This window comes from Sturnira hondurensis, unplaced genomic scaffold (genome assembly GCF_014824575.4).
Source record: "Sturnira hondurensis isolate 20B ecotype Veracruz unplaced genomic scaffold, ASM1482457v3 Scaffold0008948, whole genome shotgun sequence".
NCBI classification, from domain to species: domain Eukaryota; kingdom Metazoa; phylum Chordata; class Mammalia; order Chiroptera; family Phyllostomidae; genus Sturnira; species Sturnira hondurensis.
In genome coordinates this window covers 3,467,411-3,491,192 of record NW_028081579.1, presented here as the reverse complement: position 1 = coordinate 3,491,192, position 23,782 = coordinate 3,467,411, and the positions used below count along the sequence as shown (strand labels likewise).

Genomic DNA, 23,782 nt, shown 5'->3' with positions numbered 1-23,782 from the left:
AGCAATTATGGTTTAAAGCTACTTTTAAAAATAAGAGAAGGAAAATGGGATGGGCTACGAGGTTGAGATTGTTGGACTTTTGACGATTATTATTATTGATTAATGTCGACATAGTTCCTCTGTTTCTTAGGGGGTAAAGGTGTTTTTTAACTGGCAAGTGCATCCTTCAGAGATTCTCTTGCATCCCATCCACGCAGAGAGGTGAAGGATTCAATTCCATGGCCTCTCTCCCAGCAGAGAGAGAATTACCTGCAAGGTATTACCTGCGAGGACAGGATGCAGTCGTACAATAGACACAATCTATTCCTCTTGTTTTTTCCTACTTTCCATGACACTCTTTTGAATATTGGGCTGAACTATAAATTAAAGAAAAACACGCTGGAAAGGATGTACAACCGAAGGCTGCGTATGTATATACAGTATGTCAAAAGCCTTTATTTTTATACTTCAAATGCTCTAAGTTAATAAAAAGTCATAATTACCATGTTATCTTTTATTTTTTATTTTCAAAATACCTTAGTGACATAGTCTCATGGCAGAAATGCCCCACAGTCATAGTGAATAGCAGGTGTCACCTAGAACATGGGTATTTTGGGTGATTTTTAGCTACTGAAGTAGCACCATTTAAGGATGCGGTTATAAAATGTTGTGGTTATATCCAAGCCAAGAAGATATTTGTTGAAGCCTGTGTTAGAGCAGGAATCTTTGGAAATGCTAAGAATGTACTTCTATTTTGAAACGTTATTTTTTCCAAAATAATATGTATCTTAACATCACAAATAGACTTCACACCTGAAGCTGGTACTTGTAACTAGTAATCTGGAAATGTGCTTTTACTTTAAACAACCTTTTTAAGAATGGCATAGTAAGGGTTGTTAACAAAGGTATTTGGATGCAAAGGCAGACAGCACAAATGGGCCCAAGGACTGGTTCCAACGTGTGACCTAACATGAGCGCATTTCAGCAACAAAACTGGTTTTCAAAGGGAACAGTGTGAAGGAAAGTAGTTTAATACAACTTCATGTTTTCTATTTGTCATAAGAGACTCCGAATATCTAGATTTTAAAGTATGACCTACTTTAAACAACGTTGCAAAATATAAAGTAGATTTTTAAAAGTAGAGCTGAGATATGTATTATTACTAAAAAAAAGATTTACATTTTAACATAAAAGTCAATATTTTTAAAAGGCCATTTTAGTGCACTTCAAAAATATTTTCATTGTGACTTTTAAATAGTATTTATGGAAGAGTTTAATTCTTATCAGAAATGTTTTAATTTTGGCTTTTTTTTTTTTTTTTTACTTTAAGCGTTTCTTGGCCTCTTGAGAAAAATAATTAATCAGACAATGGATTTCATTGTGTAATGATATAGGTTAAACATAAGTCACAAAATTTATATAGCTTTTCTATGCTATTTTTTCTATGCTATTTCTATGCTATTTTTCTATTTTCAGTCTCCATACCTTATTGTTTTATATATTTTTCTTCTTATGATTTTATGGACATAGCCATAACTACAGTCTCAAATTATGTAGAGATAATTTTTGAAGTATCAAAATAGCTTTTGTTCTTAAATTGTTTTCCCCTTTATAAATGTATATAATTATTGTATAATTATAATTTGGAATTGTATCAGCTTAGCTGATGGATAGTCTCAAAGTGCTATATAGCAAATAAGAATCGTCTCAGGGGGTAAACACACTTCATAGGCGATCACCAGTTCTCCTGAAGCCACGAATAGGCATACTCATAAACCAGCAGCATCACTGCACCACCTAGAAAAGAAAAGAGCTGGCTATTATCAGGAATCCTCTGAAGCAATGGGGTCTTCCCCATAGCGTTTCCAAATCCACGAAGTCCCATGCAGCCTGTTGGGCCAGGGCTGCTCAGAGCCACTCATTTTTGGGCTTGGATACATACAAATAAAACTGTGGAAAATTCTCCGAGCAAAATCAAGACCATCTTGAGTCTCCAAATATATTTTTCCCCCATGAGTTTCTGTAACGTTCATCATTTCTCATTAGATTCTTTTTCAGGCACTTTCAATGTTTAAAAGTAAATAAATACAGACATTTAGTCATGTAAGGGCATGTGGCTTTCCTGTGAACAGAAGCCTTCAGATTCTTCATATGTAGGCAAAGGATTTATCTTTTTCAGTCCATAATGAACATTGTTGTAATAGCATTCAAGAAGAAAATCTCTAAGATGGTGCTTGACAAATGAATCTGGTTTTCTCTCATAGCTTTCAAATTGGATTGCTATGTGAAAAATAGCTTCTGAATATTAAAAAATATGAATTGCAAAACTAAGCTAGCTTTCAACCTCCTTTTGTTTTCATTCCCTGCATCTGCCTAGGACATATGTGTCATTTGGAGATTTGGTAGCAGGGGCTGGGTGTCGTAAGAGCACCATTCATCTTGATAGAGAAAAGTTATATAATGGGCTGGAAAGAGACTTACTATGTAGTATGTCAAGAGGAATGTGATATAGGAACCACATTCCTATATGTGATTATAGAAATCAAGCCGGCTGAATACCTAGACATCAGAGGAGCATTTGTATGCGGGTGATTTTATCTGATGCAGTAAATTGTACCTGTTCTGTGTCCTTTAAGACAATCTCTACCCTTTCATGTCTGTTTGAAAAATATCACAAAGTCAAAATGTGGATAAATATCCTCAGCACAACTTAGAGAAGACGGCTGCGTGAACAGAGGACTGACTTCGGATGGCAAGAAAGAGAAGTTGATTTTGGTTTTAGTTATTTTGTACACACTGCCATACGCTTTAAAAAAAATCTACAGGCTGCACATGTTTGTGCAACCTTATAGCGAAGGTAATGATCTGCCCGTAATTTTCATTTTTAACCCATGAAGATGCTCTGTTACGCCCGTCTCACGGCCACAGCCCCCTTGGCACACTGGCAAGCAAGGAGGGACACACTGCAGAGGGTAGTTAGTGTATGTAACTGCTGTGTTTGCTCTCAGTTACTATTCACAATGCGAGACAAGAACACACAGAATGGGGCTAGTTTTCAGCCTACTGATATTTAAAGTTTAAGCCACAGACTTCGGGATTCTTCTTTCATGGGAGGTACCTATCGGTAGCTTCGTTGAGTTACTACGGCTGTTACAAAAGCAAGATGAGATGCTTCTCCAGAATGAAGGATGGGAAGTCCAAGTTCATCTTTCTTTCTTTCTTTCTTTCTTTTTTTTTACTTTCTCTCTCTCTTAAATCTTATCCTTAACTCAAAAGTGTTCCCTTTCTATCTACTTTTCTTTCCCTTGAAGTGGGTCATACTTGCATGTTTGGAATGCGAGTGGAGGCCAGGGCTTTGAATGAGAGTCCCAGCTATTCAGTGTTGTTTATTTTGGACAGTGCATTCACAACAGCCCTTTGCATTGGATTTAACACCACAGCAACTCAGGACACCTCATGCAAAAACATTTTGAAGAGCCGACCAAACATTTGCAAGCCTCCAACAAAACTTGGGGTCAGATCATTTAAAGAGTTTTNTTTCTTTCTTTCTTTCTTTCTTTCTCTCTTTCTTTCTTTCTTTCTTTCTTTCTTTCTTTTTCTTTCTTTCTTTCTTTCTTTTTTTTTTACTTTCTCTCTCTCTTAAATCTTATCCTTAACTCAAAAGTGTTCCCTTTCTATCTACTTTTCTTTCCCTTGAAGTGGGTCAGACTTGCATGTTTGGAATGCGAGTGGAGGCCAGGGCTTTGAATGAGAGTCCCAGCTATTCAGTGTTGTTTATTTTGGACAGTGCATTCACAACAGCCCTTTGCATTGGATTTAACACCACAGCAACTCAGGACACCTCATGCAAAAACATTTTGAAGAGCCGACCAAACATTTGCAAGCCTCCAACAAAACTTGGGGTCAGATCATTTAAAGAGTTTTGGATTAAGTTTCTAGTCAGTGACCACTGTAGTTAAACTCTCCAGGGTCTTCACACTTTTCAGGCCCATCCCCTCCTGAGAAAGATGGGTTAGGAGCAGTCCTCTGATTTTCCTTAATGCTAGGTCAACTAGTAGGTTTCTACTGCATGGTGAAGCAAAAACACCACATACTTCCAGAGACAGTTGCACAAAATCACCAATATTCTCATTATTGCATTCTTTTATACACATGGGCCAATGACTAGCAGAGGCATGTCTGAATCTCAAATGTGAAGCAAAATCGATGCTCGAAAGCCTAGAAAAGTTGGGACAGATGGATTGGGAATCGAGCAATTATTTTCTAAATAAAAGAAAGCATGACTTGTTTACCAGCTTCAAATTACAGATGGTTGTTCTATATCTCAGGTTGGTAGAAATGCTGGTTCACTGGGTTGAGATCTAAGGGCAAATGCGCCTGCATGGGAGGGTGGTAGGGGAGGAGGACAGGAGTGTCGCTGAAGAATGGGAAAGGGAGAGAGAGGAGTAGGGGAGGGTTCTAGGGAAGATTACCAGGATGTCGAAGTAGGTGAGTGTGGCCTGCTAAAAAAATATGTGTGGTCTAGTGTATACTTCCGTACTTCTTCACAGCATTGTTTCTAATCCAAGACTATTTGCCCAGGCCATTGAGTCTGTAGCAGCTATTTTCTTATCTATTTACATTGAGGCAGCTGACTCTCCCTGAGGGAATGGCAGCCGTTTTTTTTCCAGGGGCTGGCATCCTGAGGCGAGGCCCTGAGCCAGGAGCCTCCGCCAGCATGCTGACAGAGGCTGGGAGGTGAGCGTCAAGCTCCACCCCTCCCCGGAGGTGATTGTAGGACGAGTGGCTCTTGCAGCTCCTGGCGGCAAAGGTGCCCTCCTTTTCTCTTTCTGAAATGGAGTTGAGGCAGGAGCAAGAATGAACTAGGAGCACCAAGAAAAGTTTTACTGGGCTGGTCCCTCACGCACTGAAAATCCTCCCGTCCAGCCAGACGCCACTGTGCATATACCCGAAGTGCTCAGTCCAACTCCAACTGGCTGGGGATCCTTTCCTATTGACTCAGGCTGGCCTTTGGCTTCTATCAGGCTCCAGCAAGACCATGAATAGTACCTTATAAACACAGGTAGAACATTTCTAATGGACACGCCTTCAGTAGCTTGAATACTCACAGGCAACTTTACACCCTCCATGTTTCTGTCTTTCACAGCGGGAGAAACTTTTATTGTGTTGCTGATTGACACCCATAAGAAAAAAGAGACGCCAGAACAATAACAAAGGAAGGGTAGAAGTCATAAAAACACCATTACCTGGTCCAAGCCTCATAATCTTGGGAAGCAGGCCTTTGTACAAAGCTAAAATCCTATAAGTGAAAGGAAAAGAGCAACATTCTTATTCTGAAAACAAAATAGAGTTGTACCTCAGCTTTACTGAGATGCTGACCCAGAATTTTTTTAAAAATGTTTGAAATTATACACATCCTAAACCAGACAGTATCTGGGTACATCGTCTCTGCAACAAATTGAACAAGGGGAAAGACTTCATTAATTCTTCATTAACCAAGCTATGCTGGTCTTGTCCAATCAGAAGTGTGATTTCCATCAGCATGATGGTTTTGCTTTCAAGACATGTCTTACTTTCAGGACAGCTATGTATATGCACATAGTGATTTTTGTAATTGAATTTAAAAAGCCCCAAACTGAGTCTTCACATAAGGAAGTATGATTCAGTTTAGATCAAAATGATAAAAAAACTACTCGTTTAACATGAGACTAAGACTTAGGTGAGGAGGGATGAAGAGACCAAAGTTAAGACTTAAAAAAAAGACCAGCAGAAAGAGGCACATACTGTAAATTTTTAAAAGAAAATGACTTTCACAGAATTTGCATGTTTAATTCTCCCAGGAGAATACAGTTAGGATAATTCAGTGACATTTGAAGGACATTCACACTCGGAAGACAATGATTCTCCTGCCCATGTGTGTTAACAGGGCGTATGATCTGCAATAGCGTATTATGCAAACTAGCACGTCAAAAGTGCATCTCAGCATTTTAAGACAAACATGCAGCCTATTGTGTGGTGGTGGTTCATGGTTCTTGACGGTGTAGGAACGTTTTGCCAACATGTGATTATTGTGTGGCCTCTCGAAGTTCGTCACCTATTTCTGAGAGCTTCTCAGGCACACACCTGATCTAAGAGGTCTAATGGCCGTCATCAAAACGGAAGTACAATAAGGTCTGAACAATCCTTGAGTCTTGCTCATTTATTAAAATAAGAATGTGTTACCCTTCTTCCCGATAGACCGTTGCCATTGTTTTAAAACAGGTTCTGTACTTGATCTCTCCAGGAACTGGCTGAGGCCCTTGAATCCTACTTTTGGCAACATCAAACGGGATGTTAATGACTGAGGCTATTGTGCCGGAGAGAAGACCAATCCCAAATTTTCTCAAAAACTCCAAGGTTGGATCCTAAAAGAAAAGAATAGAGTAAGAGAAAGGGAAGTGGCAGCCCCTACACCGGTTAAACACTGCGGAGCGACCCGTGTTTCAGCAGAGCGCTGCGCTGCCGGCACCCTCCTGCCGTTCCAGCGGAACACATTAGGACTCCCTAGGCTGGAACTTGTTTTCTTGACAATCCCATTGGCTATGTTTTTACACATGGTCTAAATTGCTGAAGTACACATTTCCTCACACAGGATTTATAAACACAGTTCATAAAGAAAGACTGGTATGGCATATGGGGATGATTTGTATAATTGGGCTTCACAATGTACTTAGTATTACTGTATCAAAACAGGAGAAATCCAAGCACACTATTAGCTAATTGGCCAGAATATTTTACAAATGACAGCAACTTCCACCATGAAGCCTACTAAAATGCTCATTTGTGTGTGGACCCCCAAACGTTAAATTAAATCAAGGCTACTCTCGGTCTGCTTCTATTCCTCTCCAGGTTTTTTGCATTTATTTTCACGTGTAGCTGATCCACTGTACTGAGAAGTGCTAGCTTCCTGTTATTAACAAACCAACTTGGGGAGGCCGCAAAACAGCCTGTGACATTCTGTGCGTTATAAACAGTAGTAAGTCACTGGACTAATTGGATGAAGAATTTACAACCCATTGTTTCTGAATCTTATTCTTCCTTCATGGCTAAGGAAGAAAAGAAGAGAGAGGGAGAGGGAGAGAGAGAGAGAGAGAGAAATGGAGGGGAGGAGGGGGAGTGGAAGAAAGAGAGAGAGAAAGGCTAAGAGAGAGAGAGAGAGATTTCTTTCCACTTAAATTTAGGTCCTTTACTTTGGCCTGATTTGATTTTCCACCCCTCCCTGCTCTGCTTTCTGACATCAAAGTATTTAATTAGGTCTTATGTAGGAGTCACTTTCCTTCAGCCTATTTTTGTGCCCAGTGAGCTCACATTATGTTTTGTTATAATGAATTTGCTGGGAAGTTCTCATTATGTTTTCAGCCTCAGTTCTTGCCCCAGAGACAGGTCATCTCACATTCCATGAGCGGCTAGAAGAGAACCCTGCTTCCACCTCTGTCCCCTGCCCTCTCTTCTGGTGAATGTTTCAGAAGTATCTTTACACAGAAACAATCTAGGTTATGCCACACTACTATTTTATCTAGCAGGAGAACTAAAAGGGGGAAACATTTCTGCTTAACTAAAAAAATTCAGGTCCGAACATTGCTTGCTTCTAGGTCTACAGGAGAAGAAAACCTCTGGAAGTTTTGAAATTTTCAACGGAACCAAGAGCCAGATACCATCACAGAAACTCTTACGTGGCTAGACATAAAAAAGCAAGAGGATCGGTAATAATTCTTGGATCCAGGCCATACAGGTGCCGAGTAGATTTAAAGGGATTTAAAAACCAACAGGGTGTTTCAACAGGAAAAACAATGCAGTGATTGCAGTGTGAGTGAGGTGTGCTTAAATAGTCCCCCCACCCCCATTTTTCTCTTTTACAAGGAGGGAAAAATGCCCCTATGTGGGCCTTCTCCATTATAGCACAGAGCAGAGCTGGCGCTCCCAGGGATGCTGGACTCAGGACCCGCTCCGGTTGTCTGACCTTGCACAAGTCACCAAATCACAGTGTGTAAAATAGATGTTTTTAACACCTGCCTTACCTTTGAATTATATGATTTTTTTGAGAAATAAAAACAATAATAGCCATGTCAGTTCTATAGGTATTGTACAGACCCGGCAGAAAATAGGTAGTATTTTTATGAAGCCTGTTTTCTATAGACTGAAAGCACCGTATGATAAGACTCTCTCATGGTGTCTCTGTGATGCAGTCACGCTCTCTCCCTATTTCAGTTGAGGACAAGAGTGAGAGGGACGGCTTCTATGCACAATGTCCTTCTGAAAAGCTCAGGGGACCTTGTCAAGCATGGAGCCTTTTCTATCTCCTGATATATTTGCTAGGAATTAGAATTGAAGATGAAGGGTAAGCTAAGACACTCGGTCAAGGTCATGGTGCTTGAGGCACTGTTGGAGACCAAAACCTAAGGTCTTCGAGCCATTGTAGTTGGCTCCTCTTTCAGCCAGGAGGCATTAACATGGGGACATGAGAAGGCACTGGACATTTGCAAAGTAAACTATTTCAGGACAAATAAATTGATATTCTGGGGTCACAGAGCCAGGTCTAGAGCTTGCTTGACTTCACTGCTTAGTGACTCAGAGAAAGAACCATAATATAGCAGACTGACCAGATTTTAGCAAAATAAAGAAATGGGCACAGACTAAGCTCTTGAGATATTATTCTTTGGGATCCTTTTAAAAAATCCTCACCCAAGGATGTGTTTATTGATTTTAGAGAAGAAGCGGGGAGGTAGGGGAGAGAGAGGGAGAGAAGGAGAAAGAGAGAGTGAGAGAGAGAGGGAGAGAGAGAGAGAGAGAGGAACATCAGTGTGAAAGAGAAACATTGAAATGTTGCCTCCTGTGTGCCCTAACCGGAGGCTGAACCTGCAACCTGGGTATGTGCCCTGATCAGGGATTAAACCTTCAACACTTTGGTGTATAGGATGATACTCCAACCAACTGAGCCATCTAGCAAGGGATGGGCTCTTCTTTTGTTATACTTCCTGATCTTTACCCTAGCAGGGAGAGGCATCCACTTGCCTGAAGAATAAAGATTGTTGGACTTACGGCCAAGATGGAGGCATAGGTAGATACACTGTGCCTCCTCACATAACCAAAAGATGGACAACAACAAATTTAAAAACAAAAACAACCAGAACTACCAGAAAATCAAACTGTATGGAAGTCTGACAACTAGGGCATTACAGAAGAAACATTTATCTAAACTGGTAGGAGGAGTGGAGACGACAAGGCAGTGACTGGAGGAGTGGGAGGTCCCACATTTGCTTATAAATCAGGAGGAACAACTGGGCAGTGAGACAGACTGCACCACTCAGGGTCCCATCATGTGGAAATAAAGCTTTAAACCTCTGATTAAAAAGATCTGTGGGAGTTGAGGGGTCAGGAGAAACTCCCAACCTCACAGGAGAGTTTGTCAGAGAGACCTGTAGGTTCCTGGAACATATACAAAACCACCCACCCAGGAATCAGCAACAGAAGTGCCCAATTTGCTTGTGGGTAGCAGTGGAAGTGACTGAAAGCCAGCATAGAGCTGAACGAGAGGCACTGTTCCCTCTCAGACCCCACCCCTCTCCCTCAGACCATGCCACAATACAGTGATGTGGGTTGCCTCACCCTGGTGAACAGCTTAGGCTCTGCCTCTTACTACATAATAAGCATGGTGAGACAAAAAAAAAAAAAATGGCCCAAATAAAAGAACAGATCAAAGCTCCATAAAAAATACAACTAAGTAATGAAGAGATAGCCAACCTATCAGAGACACAGTTCAAAACACTGGTAATCAGGATGCTCATAGAATTGATTGAGTATGGTTGCAAAACAGAGAAAAAAGTGAAGCCTATGAAAAGTGAAATAAAGGAAAATATAGAGGAAATCAACAGTGAAGGGAAAGAAACTGGGACTCAAATCAAAGATTTGGAACATAAGGAAGAAATAAAGATTCAATCAGAACAAAATGAAGAAAGAATTCAAAAAATGAGGAGAGGCCTAGGGACTTCCAGGACATCTTTAAACATTCCAATATCTGAATCATAGAGGTGACAGAAGGAGAAGAGGAGCAAGAAATTGAAAACTTACTTGAAATCATAATGAAGGAGAACTTCTCTAATCTAGCAAAGGAAATAGACTTCCAGGAAGTCCAGGAAGCTCAGAGAGTCCCAAAGAAGTTGGATTCAAGGAGGAACTCACCAAGGCCCATCATAATTACACTAGCCAAGATTAAAGATAAGAAGAGAATCTTAAAAGCAGCAAGAGAAAAGGAGACAGTTACCTACAAAGGAGTTTCCACCAGACTCTTGGCTGATTTCTCAAAAGAAACCTTATAGGCAAGAAGGGGCTGCAAAGGAGTATTTGAAGTTACAAAAGGAAAAGACCTACAACCAAGATTACTTTATCCAGCAAAGCTATCATTTAGAATGGAGGGCAAGTTTGCTTGTTTTGTTGTTTAGGTTCCTGTTAAAGGTGAGATCATATGGTATTTGTCTTTCATTGCCTGGCTTATTTCACTCAGCATAAAGCTTTCCAGTTCCATTCATGCTGCTGCAAAGGGTAGTAGCTCCTTCTTTCTTTCTGCTGCATAGAATTCCATTGTGTATATGTAGCATAGTTTTTTGATTCATTCATTTACTGATGGGCACCTAGGTTGCTTCCAACACTTGGCTATTGTAAATTGTGCTGCTATGAACATTGGGATGCAAGGTTCTTTGGGATTGGTGTTTCAGGGTTCTTAGGGTATATTCCCAGCAGTGGAATTGCTGGGTCAAAAGGCAGGTCCATTTTTAGTTTTCTTACAATATTCCATACTCTTTTCCATGTGGTTGTACCAGTCTGCAATCCACCAACAGTGCACTAGGGTGTCCACAACAACAAAACAAACAAACAAACAAACAAACAAAATACAACCAAAGACACTGAAATAGAGAACAGGCTGACAGTGACCAGAGGGAAGAGGGGAGGGAATTTCAGGGGAAAAGGGGAAGGGTTTACAGGCACAAAGGACACATGGACAAAAACTAGCGGGGATGGGAGTAAAAGACAGAAAACTGCACATGAACAACAATTAAAATAAAATTATAAAAATAAAACTTCTACAATGAAAAAAAAATAGAATGGAAGGGCAGATAAAGTGCTTCACAGATAAGGTCAAGTTCAAGGAGTTCATCATCACCAAGCCCTTATTATACGAAATGTTAAAGGGACTAATCTAAGAAAAAAGAAGATAAAAAATATGAACAGTAAAATGACAACAAATACAACTATCAACAACTGAACTTAAAACAAAAACAAAAACAAACTAAGCAAACAACTAGAACAGAAACAGAGTCACAGAAATGGAGATCACATGGAGGGTTATCAGCGGGGAGAGGAAGCGGGGAATGGGAAAAAAGGTACAAGGAATAAGTAGCATAAATGCTACATACAAAATAGACAGGGGAAGGTTAAGAATACTGTAGGAAATGAAGAAGCCAAAGAACTTATATGTACGATCCATGAGCATGAACTAAGGTGGGGGGAATGTAGGTGGGATGGGGTGTGCAGGGTGGAAGAGAATAATGGGGGGCAATGGGACAACTGTAATAGCATAACTAATAAAATATATTTAAAAAGCAAATACATACAAATCTTTACAAGAAAAGAACAAGGATTTTTGTAGCAGAACTACAAAAAGAGAGAAAAAGGTAATTTTTAGTGTTTTTTTGTTATTTATTTATTTATTTTTAGAAGAGGGGAAGGGAAGGAGAAAGAGAGGGAGAGAAACATCAAAGTGTGGTTGTTTCTCATGCACCCCCTACGAGGGACCTGGCCCACAACCCAGGCATGTGCCCCAACTGGAAATCAAACTGGCGACCCTTTGGGTTGCAGGCTCACACTCAATCCACTGAGCCACACCGGCCAGGGCTGTTTTTGGTTTTTTAAATTAGATTTCTCCATATATTGCACCAGTTAATTTTTATAATCTTTCAGGTAAGAACTGTTATTATTACTCCTATTTTACAGATGACTGTACTTAACCTAAGGATTAAGTATAAGGAGGACTTTTTTTTTTGTATTCAAGTGAACCCAAGATCCTGCCTTAGGGCATAGTTTTTCTACTGATACTTCTAGGGGTTGGTGGGTGGGCCAGTGGAGAAGGTGTCCAAGAACCTCCTGAAATTATAAGTAATTTGTATATGGGTTTTTCTGGAGAATGTGTCTATAGAGTTTATCAGGCTCATAAAATTTAAAAACAATTTCATGAAACCATTTCCCCTTCCAATAAATTTTAAAAGTAAGGTAAGGGCAGTGCAGGGTTGAAAATACAGGGATTGAAAGTAGGAAGGCTTCAGTTTTACAGGGGTTATCTGCCAATTCACTTAGTGGAAAGATTTCTGCACTTGTTCTGCTCTGGAGTCAGGTTACTCACACTTCAACTGTATCTATGATGTCAGTGGTTCTCACAGCGTGGTCCCCAAAACACCACCATCAATATCATGTGGGAACTCACTAAAAATGAAAATTGGGGTTCTACCCCAGGCCTACTGAATCCAAAACTCAGGGGTAGAGCCCAGCAACCTGTGTAAACAGTCCTCCAAATTATTCTGATGGGTCCTAAAGTCTGAGAACCACCACTGAACTGAAATCATGGTCCATCTCTCTGGATCATTGGGCTCAATAAGGGATGCTTTAAGTGGCTCTGGATGTGCTGGGAAGCATTCTATAGATTTCATTGGTGGAAGCAGAGCTTTGTTTCTTTAATGCTGCAGAACTGAAGGCAATGCTGTTAACTGTTTAACCTCTTCTACTCCCAGCTCAGTCCAATGCAAGAACATACAACTGTGAGGTTGTTGGATCTCAGGGATACTTATCACATAGTCCTAATGGGTCATTCTGTACTGGCTACCAGTAAATCACTCCAGCGTTACTATCAATGACCACAGCAACAGATAACAAAAAATAGTAGCAAAATAAATAGAACCAAAAAATAACATACATGTAATGATCTTTGTATTATATTCATACATTTTATTATGAGAAATAATGGTACTATGAATAATAGTTACTTATTATAAGATATAATGTTAAATGCAAAAATATACAAAACATATGTTAAGAACCTGATGAATCAGGTGTGTAACACCATTGTACAAAGATATGAAACTTAAAGAGTTAAGTCAGTTGTCCAAGATCATACTAGTTATAGAAGTGGAGTCTGGATTTGAACTCAGGTTCTTCTGACTCCCAATCATATGTGCATAATCATTTCATCACTTGCTTCTCACCTGTAATTCATTTGTTGGGTATTCATCCAATAGATATTTATGTTTATATGCCTGGTCCTGCACTGGGTGCTAGAGTTGAGTGTGAAGGTAAATGGTCCAGAGAGGGGGTAGAGTGGGTGTATAGTTAAATATCACAGAACAGTGTACTGAATAGTAAAGTAGAAGAATGAACAAAGTGCAGGGAGAATCATGCAGTGGGGCGAAGAGTTGCTCCTGGGCTTTTGACTGTCAATGTCCTGTGAGAAATTACTTCGCTTCTGCTCCTTAAAAACTTAGTCACTCGTTGGGTGTGTAGGAAGTCAACAGAAGACATCTCATTATTACACGTCACTATGCATTAGCTGAACAGCTGGCCCTCTGGCTTGAGAATCATATTACCTGCAACATCGTTTTCCCTTTTCCATTAGTTTATTTTAAAAACTGAAAAAAGATGATGATGATGATGATGATGATGATAATGCTAAGACAGTATGTGCCAGGTGCTGTGTTAAGTACTTTCTATATGTTGAAGACTCACGGCATCCCTATAGCAGATGAGGCAACTGAGGCCTACAGAAATTTCCTACCTTCAAGGGGATATAATTTTGAATTAGTCAAAAGAGAACCGAGACTCTATTATTTAGAAGTGAAGATGCCAAAACACTGAGGTGCCCTGAGACTGTCAGGTATCAACCAGTAGAATTAGAGACACATGTTTGCCTCAGGACTCTGGTCTAATTCAGCATCCAAGGAGATCACCTCTCAGTCCAAGTAGTAGAAAATAAAATCCTGGAATCACAATATTGGAAGTGAACTCAGAATGTCACCTAACCTAAAGAGTGACATCAGTAAGAAGCCTTGAACCCTCTTTCTTCCCACAAATAAACTGATCCAGTAACAATTTGTGAACAAATTGTCTGTGTGAGACACCTAAAAATTAGTTGAAAGTTTCCTGTACCCTGGATGAACACAAAACTAGACTCATGGAAGCCAGTAGGAAGACTCCAGAGTTCCTACCCCTGGTGTAGTGCCGTACAATCAGGAGGCCTTCCCAGCCCTCAGCTTCTCCCAGGGGAGGGAAGAATTGGTTTGCATGCTCAGCACCCAAACTTTTCTGAGGAGATTCCCCAATGGACTGGCTTCTGTATTGCCAGGCTTGGAGCTCTGATGGGTTCAGCACAGTCTAGTAACCTAAGGTAGAATAGAGATGACAACACAGGCTGGTAGATGCCATAGGTCCTTCTCACTTCTCAACACAGAATACGTGGATAATCCCAGCTCTCAGCTTCCCCTTTGGGAGTCAAAGAGTTGATCTTTGCACTAACACTCCAATTCCTCTGGGGTTTCCCAAAACACTGGCATTTTTCTTTCCATTTTTGGAGTCCTGATGGGTCTCTGAAGTCTAGTCCCCTGGGGAGAACTGAGATGGAGGTTTGGACTGGTAGATATCATAGCTCTCCACTTGCCCAGCACAGAGTGAGCAGACAAAAACAATAGCTTCCTGTTTCTCTCTGGGGATGGAAAGACTTGGTGCAGGACTCCAGAATCCTTTAGTCTGACTGAATCGTAGCAGCCTTCTCTTATATGAGGCCTGTCCATAAAGAAAGAGAAAGGTGCCTGCCTTTTGTAATGCACATATACTAAGACAAAAAGTGAGATAAGACCAAGAATAGCCAAATCAATCCTGAGACAAAAGAATAAAGCTGGCGGTATCACACTTCCTGATTTCAAAATAACTTACAAAGCTACAGTCATCAAAACAGTATAATATTGGCACAAAGACAGATATATAGACCCATGCAACCAAATAGTAAGCCCAGAAATAAATCCAAGCACATATAGCCAACTAATCTTCAATAAGGGTACCAAGAATACAAAATGGGCAAAAGAGAGTCTTCAATAAATGGAGCTGGAAAAACTAAATATCCATATGCAAAGGAATGAAATTAAACCCTCATTTTAGACCATACACAACAATCAATTAGAAGTGATCGAAGTCCTTAAATATAAGACTTGAAACTATAAAAGTCTCAGAAGAAAATGTATGGGAAAAGCGTCATGACATTGGTCTTGGCAATGATTTTATGAATATGAGAGCAAAAGCACAGGCAACAAAAACACAAATAGATAAGCTTCTGAATAGCAAAAGAAGCAAAAGAGTAAAAAGGCAACCTGTGGCATGGGAAAAATATTTGTACACCATATATCTGATAAGGCATTAATATGTAAACTATATAAGGGACTCCAACAACTCAATACCAAGATAACAAATAACATGATTTTAAAATGGGCAAATGGTTTGAATAGATATTTCTCCAAAGAAGATATACACATGGCCGACATGTATTTGAAAAAATGCTCACTACTAATCATGTGGGAAATAAGTCAAACCACAGTGAGCTATCACTTCACCTCTCTCAGAATGGCTAGTATTAAAAAACAACAAGTGTTGGCAAGGGTCTGGAGAAATTGGAACCCTGTATACCATTAGCCAGAATGGAAAATGATGTAGCCTCTATGAAAAACAGTATGAAGTTTCTCAAAAATTAAAAACAGAACTATTATGTGATCTAGCAATCCCACGTCTGGGTATTTATCCAAAAGCATTGAAATCAGGATCTCAAAAAGATATTAGCAACTCCCATGTTTATTGCAGCCCTACTCACAATAACCAAGATGTGGAAACAACCTAAATGATTTAGAAAATGTGGTATGTGCACACAATGGACTACTATCCACCATTAAAAAGAAGAAAATTCTGCAATATGCGACAACATAGATGAACCTTGAGGACACTATATTGAGTGAAATAAGCAAGTCAGAGAGACAAATCTTGTATAATTCCACTTATATGAGGCACCTACAGTAGTAACATTCATGGAGTCAAAGAGTGGAATGGGCTGCCAGGGGCTGAGGAGGGGGCATGGGGAGTTAGTTACTAATCCGCTGGCATGAAGATTCATCTCAGCAAGATGAGTAAGCTCTAGTGATTCTGTACCAATAGTCAGCAGTAAAGTACACTTAAGAATTTGTGGAGTCCTGGCTAGTGTGGTTCAGTGGATTGAGTGCTGGCCTGTGAGCCAAAGGGTCGCCAGTTTGATTCCCAATCAGGGCACATGCCTGGGTTGCAGGCCAGGTCCCCAGTGGTGGGGTGTACGAGAAGCAACCACACACTGATGTTTCTCTCCCTCTCTTTGTCCCTCCCTTCCCCTCTCTAAAAAACGAAATGAGTAAAATCTTTTTAAAAATTAAGAGGAGAAAAGCATACACATTTAAAAAAAAAGAATTTATTGAGAGAAGATTTCATGTTAAGTGTTTTTACTATAATAAAATAAAACAATTTAAAACATTGAGGGAAAAAGAATGTCACACAGACCAAGTAAAATATTTAAGATGGATCATATCTTAATTATGTAAATAGATATTAATGTTGATGAAAAACTATATTTATTAAAAATTTCCAACTTACTACCACAATTTACTCCAACTGCTATCAATAAAAAACTTTTTTTGTTACTAACCCACATTCCTCATGCATAATCATAAACTATTTTACTCTAATTTTTTTGCTCAATTGCAAGGGCAATCAACTGTCACCATTCTTGATGTAATCCATCATGTTTTAAAAACCATTATTAAAATAACTTTTGCCCTGGCTGGTGTAGCTCAGTGGATTGAGTGCAGGCCTGTGAATGAAAGGATTGCAGTTCAATTCCCAGTCAGGGCACATGCCTGGGTTGCAGGCCAGTTCCCAGCAGAGGATGCACGAGAGGCAACCATACATGGATATTTCTCTCCCTCTCTCCTTCCCTTCCCCTCTAAAGATAAATAAATAAATAAGTCTTTAAAAAATAACCTTTTCTTCCTCATGCTTAAAAAACACAGTTCCTTTCAAATATTTATGTATACATATGTATTATTTCCTCATCTACAGATGAGTTTTGTTATTTTCTTTCTTTTCTTTTTAAAGGTTTTATTTACTTTTTAGATAGAAGGGAAGGTGAGGAGAAAAAGAGGGAGAGAAACATTGATACGCAAGAAAAACATGGATTGGTTGCCTCTTGCGTGCCCCCAAATGGGGATCTGGCCCACATCCAGGCATGTGTCCTGACCAGGAATCGAATGGTTACCTTTTGGTTTGCAGGGCTGGTGCTCAACCCACTGAGCCACACCAGCCAGGATTGTTAGTTTCCTCTAAATATTTTCCAGTTTTTCTCATAAAATATAACTAAATTAGAGCTGAGTAGCCTGAAATGTTAATGAATTACATGCATTGATAGCAATACAAAATCCAATATTCATAGTTAAAAAATTGATAATTCCCCTGTAAACTTTTTAAAGTTGAGGTTACCATTCTACTTTACCAATGAGAAAACTGAGACAGAGAAAAGGCATAACTTGCCAAAGACAATAGCTAACTGACAAATACCAGAATTGGGAATTGATAGAATTCTCTGGCTGTTTCCCACACTGATCTGTTCATGAATGTGGACCTGAAGAGATGTATTTACCAGCCTCTCTTCAGGATGATTGATGAGCTTCCCTGACAGGACCTATTATTTAGAGACTCTCCAAAGCTTAACAAGAGGCTAGGAAGTGATCCTAAGACACTGGCAGCCATGATGTCCCACAACTTCTAAAAATTCAACACAGTGCACCGAGTCATCAGAAATGAGATCATATGACTCAAAATAATTAACAATCAACACAGTACATATTTGTAACTACAATACAAAGGCGGTGGCACTTAAGGAGTTAATATGCAGAGAGAGGTAACATGCCTTCATCCAAAAAAGCATATGCCTCCCTCTTTACCTTCCCTGGCATGCACTTTGATGCCTTGCTTAGTGACTGGCCAGCTGGCTGCTAGCTAGATAAACAGAGAACATTTGCCCATCTTACAGGCCTTTGTGATTAGGGTCTGGCATCTTTAAGAAGACATTCCGCACAGAGAAATGCCAGAAGGAGGGGGTTAGAAAGATGGGGGAAGTAGGAATTATTAGCTAGTGAGGACCAGGGGAATGAGGGAGATGGGCCAGGAAGCCTGAGGTTCCCTGCAAGGCAACATTGAGCAGAGTTCACTTAAAGGAGATCAGCACGAACATGCACCTTAACGTGAAGTCTTCAAATCTTCCTGCCTCACGTCAGCCCCAATCACATTTCCTCTGCTCTCCACAATTCACATATCCTTTCAGTTTTCCTGGTACCACACCAAATCTGATACCTGGTACCTCTCTCTGTTAGCCTTAAGTCATTGTTACAGAGTTCCTAAAGCCTGAACGAAGTCAGTAAACCCTGGTAACACAGACAACCGTACAATGAGCACATGGAGAGAAATGTTCTCTGTTCAGCATTGGCCTTGGATGATCCTAGAGAGGGTTTAAAGTTGCTTGTCAAAAATGGCTAAAATAGATCTGCCATTTGAAGAACTAAAATTATCGTTCATAAGTAGCTGAGCGGCATTGCATAACATGCTTTGGATAAGCCGATTAAAGACAGTATGTTGGTCCTTTGAGGAGTCACACGATTTTCAGGGTGTCACAAAACATGTCTTTGCAAACTCTTTCATTCTTCTCCCTCTTCCCTGAGTGGGCGAGTACATTGTTTGATGATGCTATTAGCACGACCCTAACAGATGGTTCAAAAAAGAATTGAACATTTTAATAAATCTGTTACTCAGTAATTAGATTATATATAAACATGTGATCAAAATCCATTTTAACAGGCTTTCCTGCAGTTATTTCCACAATATTACAAATGGTCAGTTTGTGCTAATGGAACACATCCATTCTATACGTAAATCCACTTCATCCCCTTTACAGTACATCACCGTCAACAGGTAGGGTGGTTATGATGCAGCGCTTCTCCCCCTCAAGACTGTAAGCCAGAGGTGCCATAAACATGAAGTGTGTGATGTATGAAGAAACTGCAGAAAACCCATTCTGGTAATACATGTTCGAAAGTCTCATTTCCTTTTTGAATCACCCTTGCTATAGAAAATCACTTGAAAAATTCTCCCATATTATCCTGATGACTAAGACATCAAATTAATGAAGCACTGAACGGAGGACGGAGGGGAGGATAGCCGGAGAACCCTCATCTGGCTACACAACATGGTTCTGTGACCGATGTGTCCACATGGAAACTGGGCGAAGACGTGGAGGGCCTGCTTATTGGCTCTGCTGACAACACAGGCTGGGAAGGGAAGCTGGAATGATAGATGAGCGACTCAAAATCAACTAAAAATGATTGTCTCAGGCTCCAGCACTGGATGGGTGCCACAGGATTAAGTTTAAGTTCAAGATGAGAGAATCCTGACTTGACTGCTATTCACATAATCTGGGATTTTAATTGACCATGAACATTCATACATGCCAACAGCTTCGTGTAAAAGCAACACCCATTCCATCCCTGTCCAAGACCCTGACAAATCCCCCAAGAATTCGCCTCTGTCCAATCTTTGGCTGCATTAAGAAAAGGGTGTGTTCAGATCACAGGAAGGGTTGATCCTTGTATACTCTGAATTGATCAACTCACAACATAGTACTGTGTTAGTTCTAATACTGACGTTGACGAATCTGGGGCATGTATAGTGGGAGAGGCAGAACATCCAGAGAACCAGAAACCACATCATTTTTGAAAAGGGGTTGAGCAACTGTGAATATATTCTGAAGAAGGAAAGACTCAAAGGCTCACGTACCCATAAAGTTAAAGAACTACAGCACAATTATTAAGAGCATGGGCACTGACATCAGATTGCCTGGATTCAAACATCGACCGGATCTTTTGGGGGGGGGTGGGGCACCAAACTCTTGATACTCTTTGTGAAAACTCCTTCAAAGCCACTTAAAGGGCTGGGCCACACCACATTCATATTTGCATGTATACTGGGCCTGACCCATCACAGGTGCTTAACGAATCCTTATATCTCTCCCTTATAAAGATGTACCACACAAAGAATCAAGGTCTCAGAAGCAATTACAAACGAGGTATATACATGCACTGGTTAAGCCGCTGGTAACAACCACAAGGCAAATAATACCCACTCGTCACTGTCTGCCCCGCATCCATCATGAAAACGAAGTGGTGTGTTGAAAGCATAGTTGTCTCCTGGTAACTGAACAAGGAGGCAGTTTGAGTGAAAGTGAAGAGCCTTCATTTTAAAAGAGGAAATTTGCATTTTAGATATGAGTTTTAGTGGGTCCGCTTCAACTAGGAGTAGGGTCAGCTCTCAGGACATACCTTTCATTTTCTCTAATCTTGGTTCCCTTTTGGTTTTTGTTCATAAACTTTGACAAAAGCATTTTCTCCCTAATGTCATGATATCATGCTGTTTGTCTCCCAATGAAAATACTTATTTTTGAAGCTTGAGGAAAAAATACATTTGTTTCCACTTCACAGCTATCAGAAGAATCTATTATAGTGTTTGTTTTTTCTTCATGTGAGATAATCTGGGGAAATGCTAGCTCCTCACTCCACGGAAGGTCACCAACTAAAATGAGATGGTTTCATTGATAACCATTTTTTTTAAGGAATGTGGAGTATTCCCAAGATCCTATCCTTGCAGGGCTCTGGGCTTTGGAATGAAATCAAAGTCTTGTTAAAAGCTCAGCATCTAAATGTAGCCACTCAGAAAATAGCCATGAAAATGCCTTTCCCCTCAAGCTATCTGTTCTTTAAAGTGTTGGGAAATGTAAAATAATTTTAAGGGTCTTACCCACTTAGCTCAAATTCTAAAATACCTAAAATGTCAAAATGGCTGGGTTTGAGCATAACAGTTCTCACTTGATTATTTCATATATATTATGTATACATGTATATACACACATACACACACTCACAACTCTGTCTCTCTTATCAATGTTACATATATGTGTATATATGTATTTTATTTCCATGGGTAGATAATACCTTCTGAGAGTCAACTATATCACTGAGCACTGTCACACAAAATGCAGGAAAGTGTTACTATATTTCCTCGGGAACCCAGTAGGATTTTTCTGTTTGGGTGTGTTTTACCTACTCCTTGCCTCCATAATGGCACTGACCTCAAGGAAAACTAATAAACCAGGTTCCCCAAACAAAATTCTAATGGTTGATAAGTCAGGGCAAAGACACGCTGAAATGCTTTGATATGGAGGTAGGCAGATGATCAAGAAGTCTTTGAACTCAGTTATTTCATGAGATTCTACTTCGAGACTTTTATAAACGAAACTTTCCCATGCCCACTTAGTTCCACTTATGTAATATGTTTGTTCGACATGACCCTTCAATTAAATCCATTAAAGGGGAGTCAACTGCCTTACTAGTACTGCCTAAAACATTCTGGCACAGTTATCTTCTGCAGCCCCCACTGCCTCATTTTCCCCATGATTCACCCATATCCTTATCTTCTCCAAGATCCCCAAGCCTCCTTCTGCCTCAGGGGTGTCACACATCCATTCATCTTCTTCCTCTTGGCCTGGTTAATTCCCATCCTCGAGCCCCAGGCTGAAGATTGCCCTGCCCCTCCATGGGTCTAGATTAGGGTCCTTGGTTAGAAATTCCTATAGCTTGATCGCTGTCTTTCATGGCACTTGGCATGATTGCCACGGTAGTTGTCTGTGTAATGACTTATTCATTATTGTCTCCTCTACTAGAATGTAAATCCCATTAAGGCAGAAGCAGTGTTGACACTCAGCGAGTTGGTGCTTGGCACATGGTAGATGTGCCACAAATACTTTTGGAATAAATGAATAGATGGAACTCACTGAGAATCTACTTGCACCTCATTTCCATCTACCTGGAAAATTTGGGCCTGACTGAAAAATTTTGGCCTGAAGTGTATTTAAGAAAGTGTCTGAATTCCTGTACTCCTTCTCTCTGCCCTCCCCAGGTCCCTCCTTCACAACACACAGAGCCCAGGTGTCTGTGAAAACTGCCGATGAAGGACACTGCTTTTTACCGCAGGGTCTTGTCACATATCCCAAAATTTTATAGATAATCTATACTTGTAGTTTTAGCCCACTGGTCACCAGAAAGGAGAGCTGTGCTTAATGACACTGTCATGCTTTTGCCCTTCCCATTACCAGATGATTGGTAAGACCGACAATCGAGTAAGAGAAGATCAGAAAAATAAATGGTCATAAATTAAAACCTACTATGATCTAATTCTACCAAGATTCTTCTTTTCAAAATACAAGCAGCTCTGTCTACAGTCTCAGCCTGGACCCAAATGGCTATTTTTCATTCAGCTTAGAACGCACCTTAGGGAAGGCTATAGCTCTAAATTATAAAACTAACACATTTCCACATTTCTTATAAACTGAAGTGGGTCAGCACCACCCTCAGGCCTGCTGCAGAATTTACAGAACAAAGAAAATATTTTAAAAATCAAAAGAAAAAGAAAAAAACATTTGCATTTCTAAAAGGCAATCTTTTATAAATATTACCTCAGGAGAAAATAAAATACATTTGACTTAGTGTTGTCTGTAGTAAAATGACTACAGGGACGGGTCTAAATGCCTTATTAAGTAAGAAAGATTGAACATGTGAAAAGTTGTTCTCTCTTAGAATATTTCTAACCCACACATGTAATTTCTATCATGGTGAAATGCAACACAAAGGGTCTATAGTTTTGGCAAAATAACCTACAAACATGTTTAATTAGGATGCAAACTAACAGCACAGTTTATATTGTTGACAGTCATGAGCGGTAGACAGTGATTTCTACCACCGCCACCTCCACTTCCACTATTTTACTTATGGGAACACGAAAACCAGTAAATACAGAACTAGAGGACAAAGTCATTAAAGACATGCAACATTTTAATCTCATGCTTCTTATTTGTGTCAACATCACAAATATTATGCTCCAAATATCTCCAACTTCAAAGGGAATGAAAGAAATTGTTTTGGGGGATGAAATCTTACTCTCATGGATATTTGAAAAAGATGTCAACATTTAAGTCACTTGGTATCTGATCCTAGTAGCTTTACTTTGGGAAGTGATGGCCTTTTTCTGGGGAAAAGGGATCAATTCTCTATACTGATGTTCCATTCCATTTATTGCAAGATGTAAATGACACCTCCATTAAATGAATTCCATGGCCAGCTAATACCCATAGCAACCTTTCTCTGTTGTAGCCATTTATTCACCATTCGGTAGGAACAGCTAGATCCCAAAAATAAATCTGAGAGAATATAACACAGGTCATAATTTCAAGCTCTTAATTTCCAGGTTTTCCAGGACTGTGTGTTATAATTCTGTATTTTTATGGATGATAGACTAAGGACTAAATGAGGCACAAAATGTGTGCCTCAAAATGTGTGCCTATGTGTGACAAAACACAAGGCCAAATATAGAGTTAAAGCATTGCATGGCTCAGTGGGAAGAGTTCTGGCCTCCATTTCTTTTGCTCCTTTGGTTATTGGACCTCAGATACATCACTTCAGGAACTTTCAGCTCTAGGCTTTAGCTAACCATTTGGTTCCCTTATCTGAAAATGACAGTTACTATAATGAGAGTCAGGCAAAATCAGGGAGTCTATAAAAAT

General features: G+C 39.9%; 1 protein-coding gene across 4 annotated transcripts in view; it reads right to left on the bottom strand.

Annotated features, from left to right (window-relative positions):
• Positions 1-393: 393 nt before the first annotated feature.
• SLC25A21 (solute carrier family 25 member 21) overlaps positions 394-23,782 on the bottom strand; it is a 496,567-nt gene continuing 473,178 nt past the window's right edge. For all 4 annotated transcript variants that reach the window (XM_037056431.1, XM_037056434.1, XM_037056433.1 and 1 more), the window contains 3 exons: positions 6,202-6,383; positions 5,226-5,278; positions 394-1,776 (listed from right to left, as the gene is read on the bottom strand). In XM_037056431.1, coding sequence (XP_036912326.1) covers positions 1,715-1,776; positions 5,226-5,278; positions 6,202-6,383 — 297 coding nt within the window. In that variant the 3' untranslated portion in view covers positions 394-1,714. The remainder of the gene's footprint in view (positions 1,777-5,225; positions 5,279-6,201; positions 6,384-23,782) is intronic.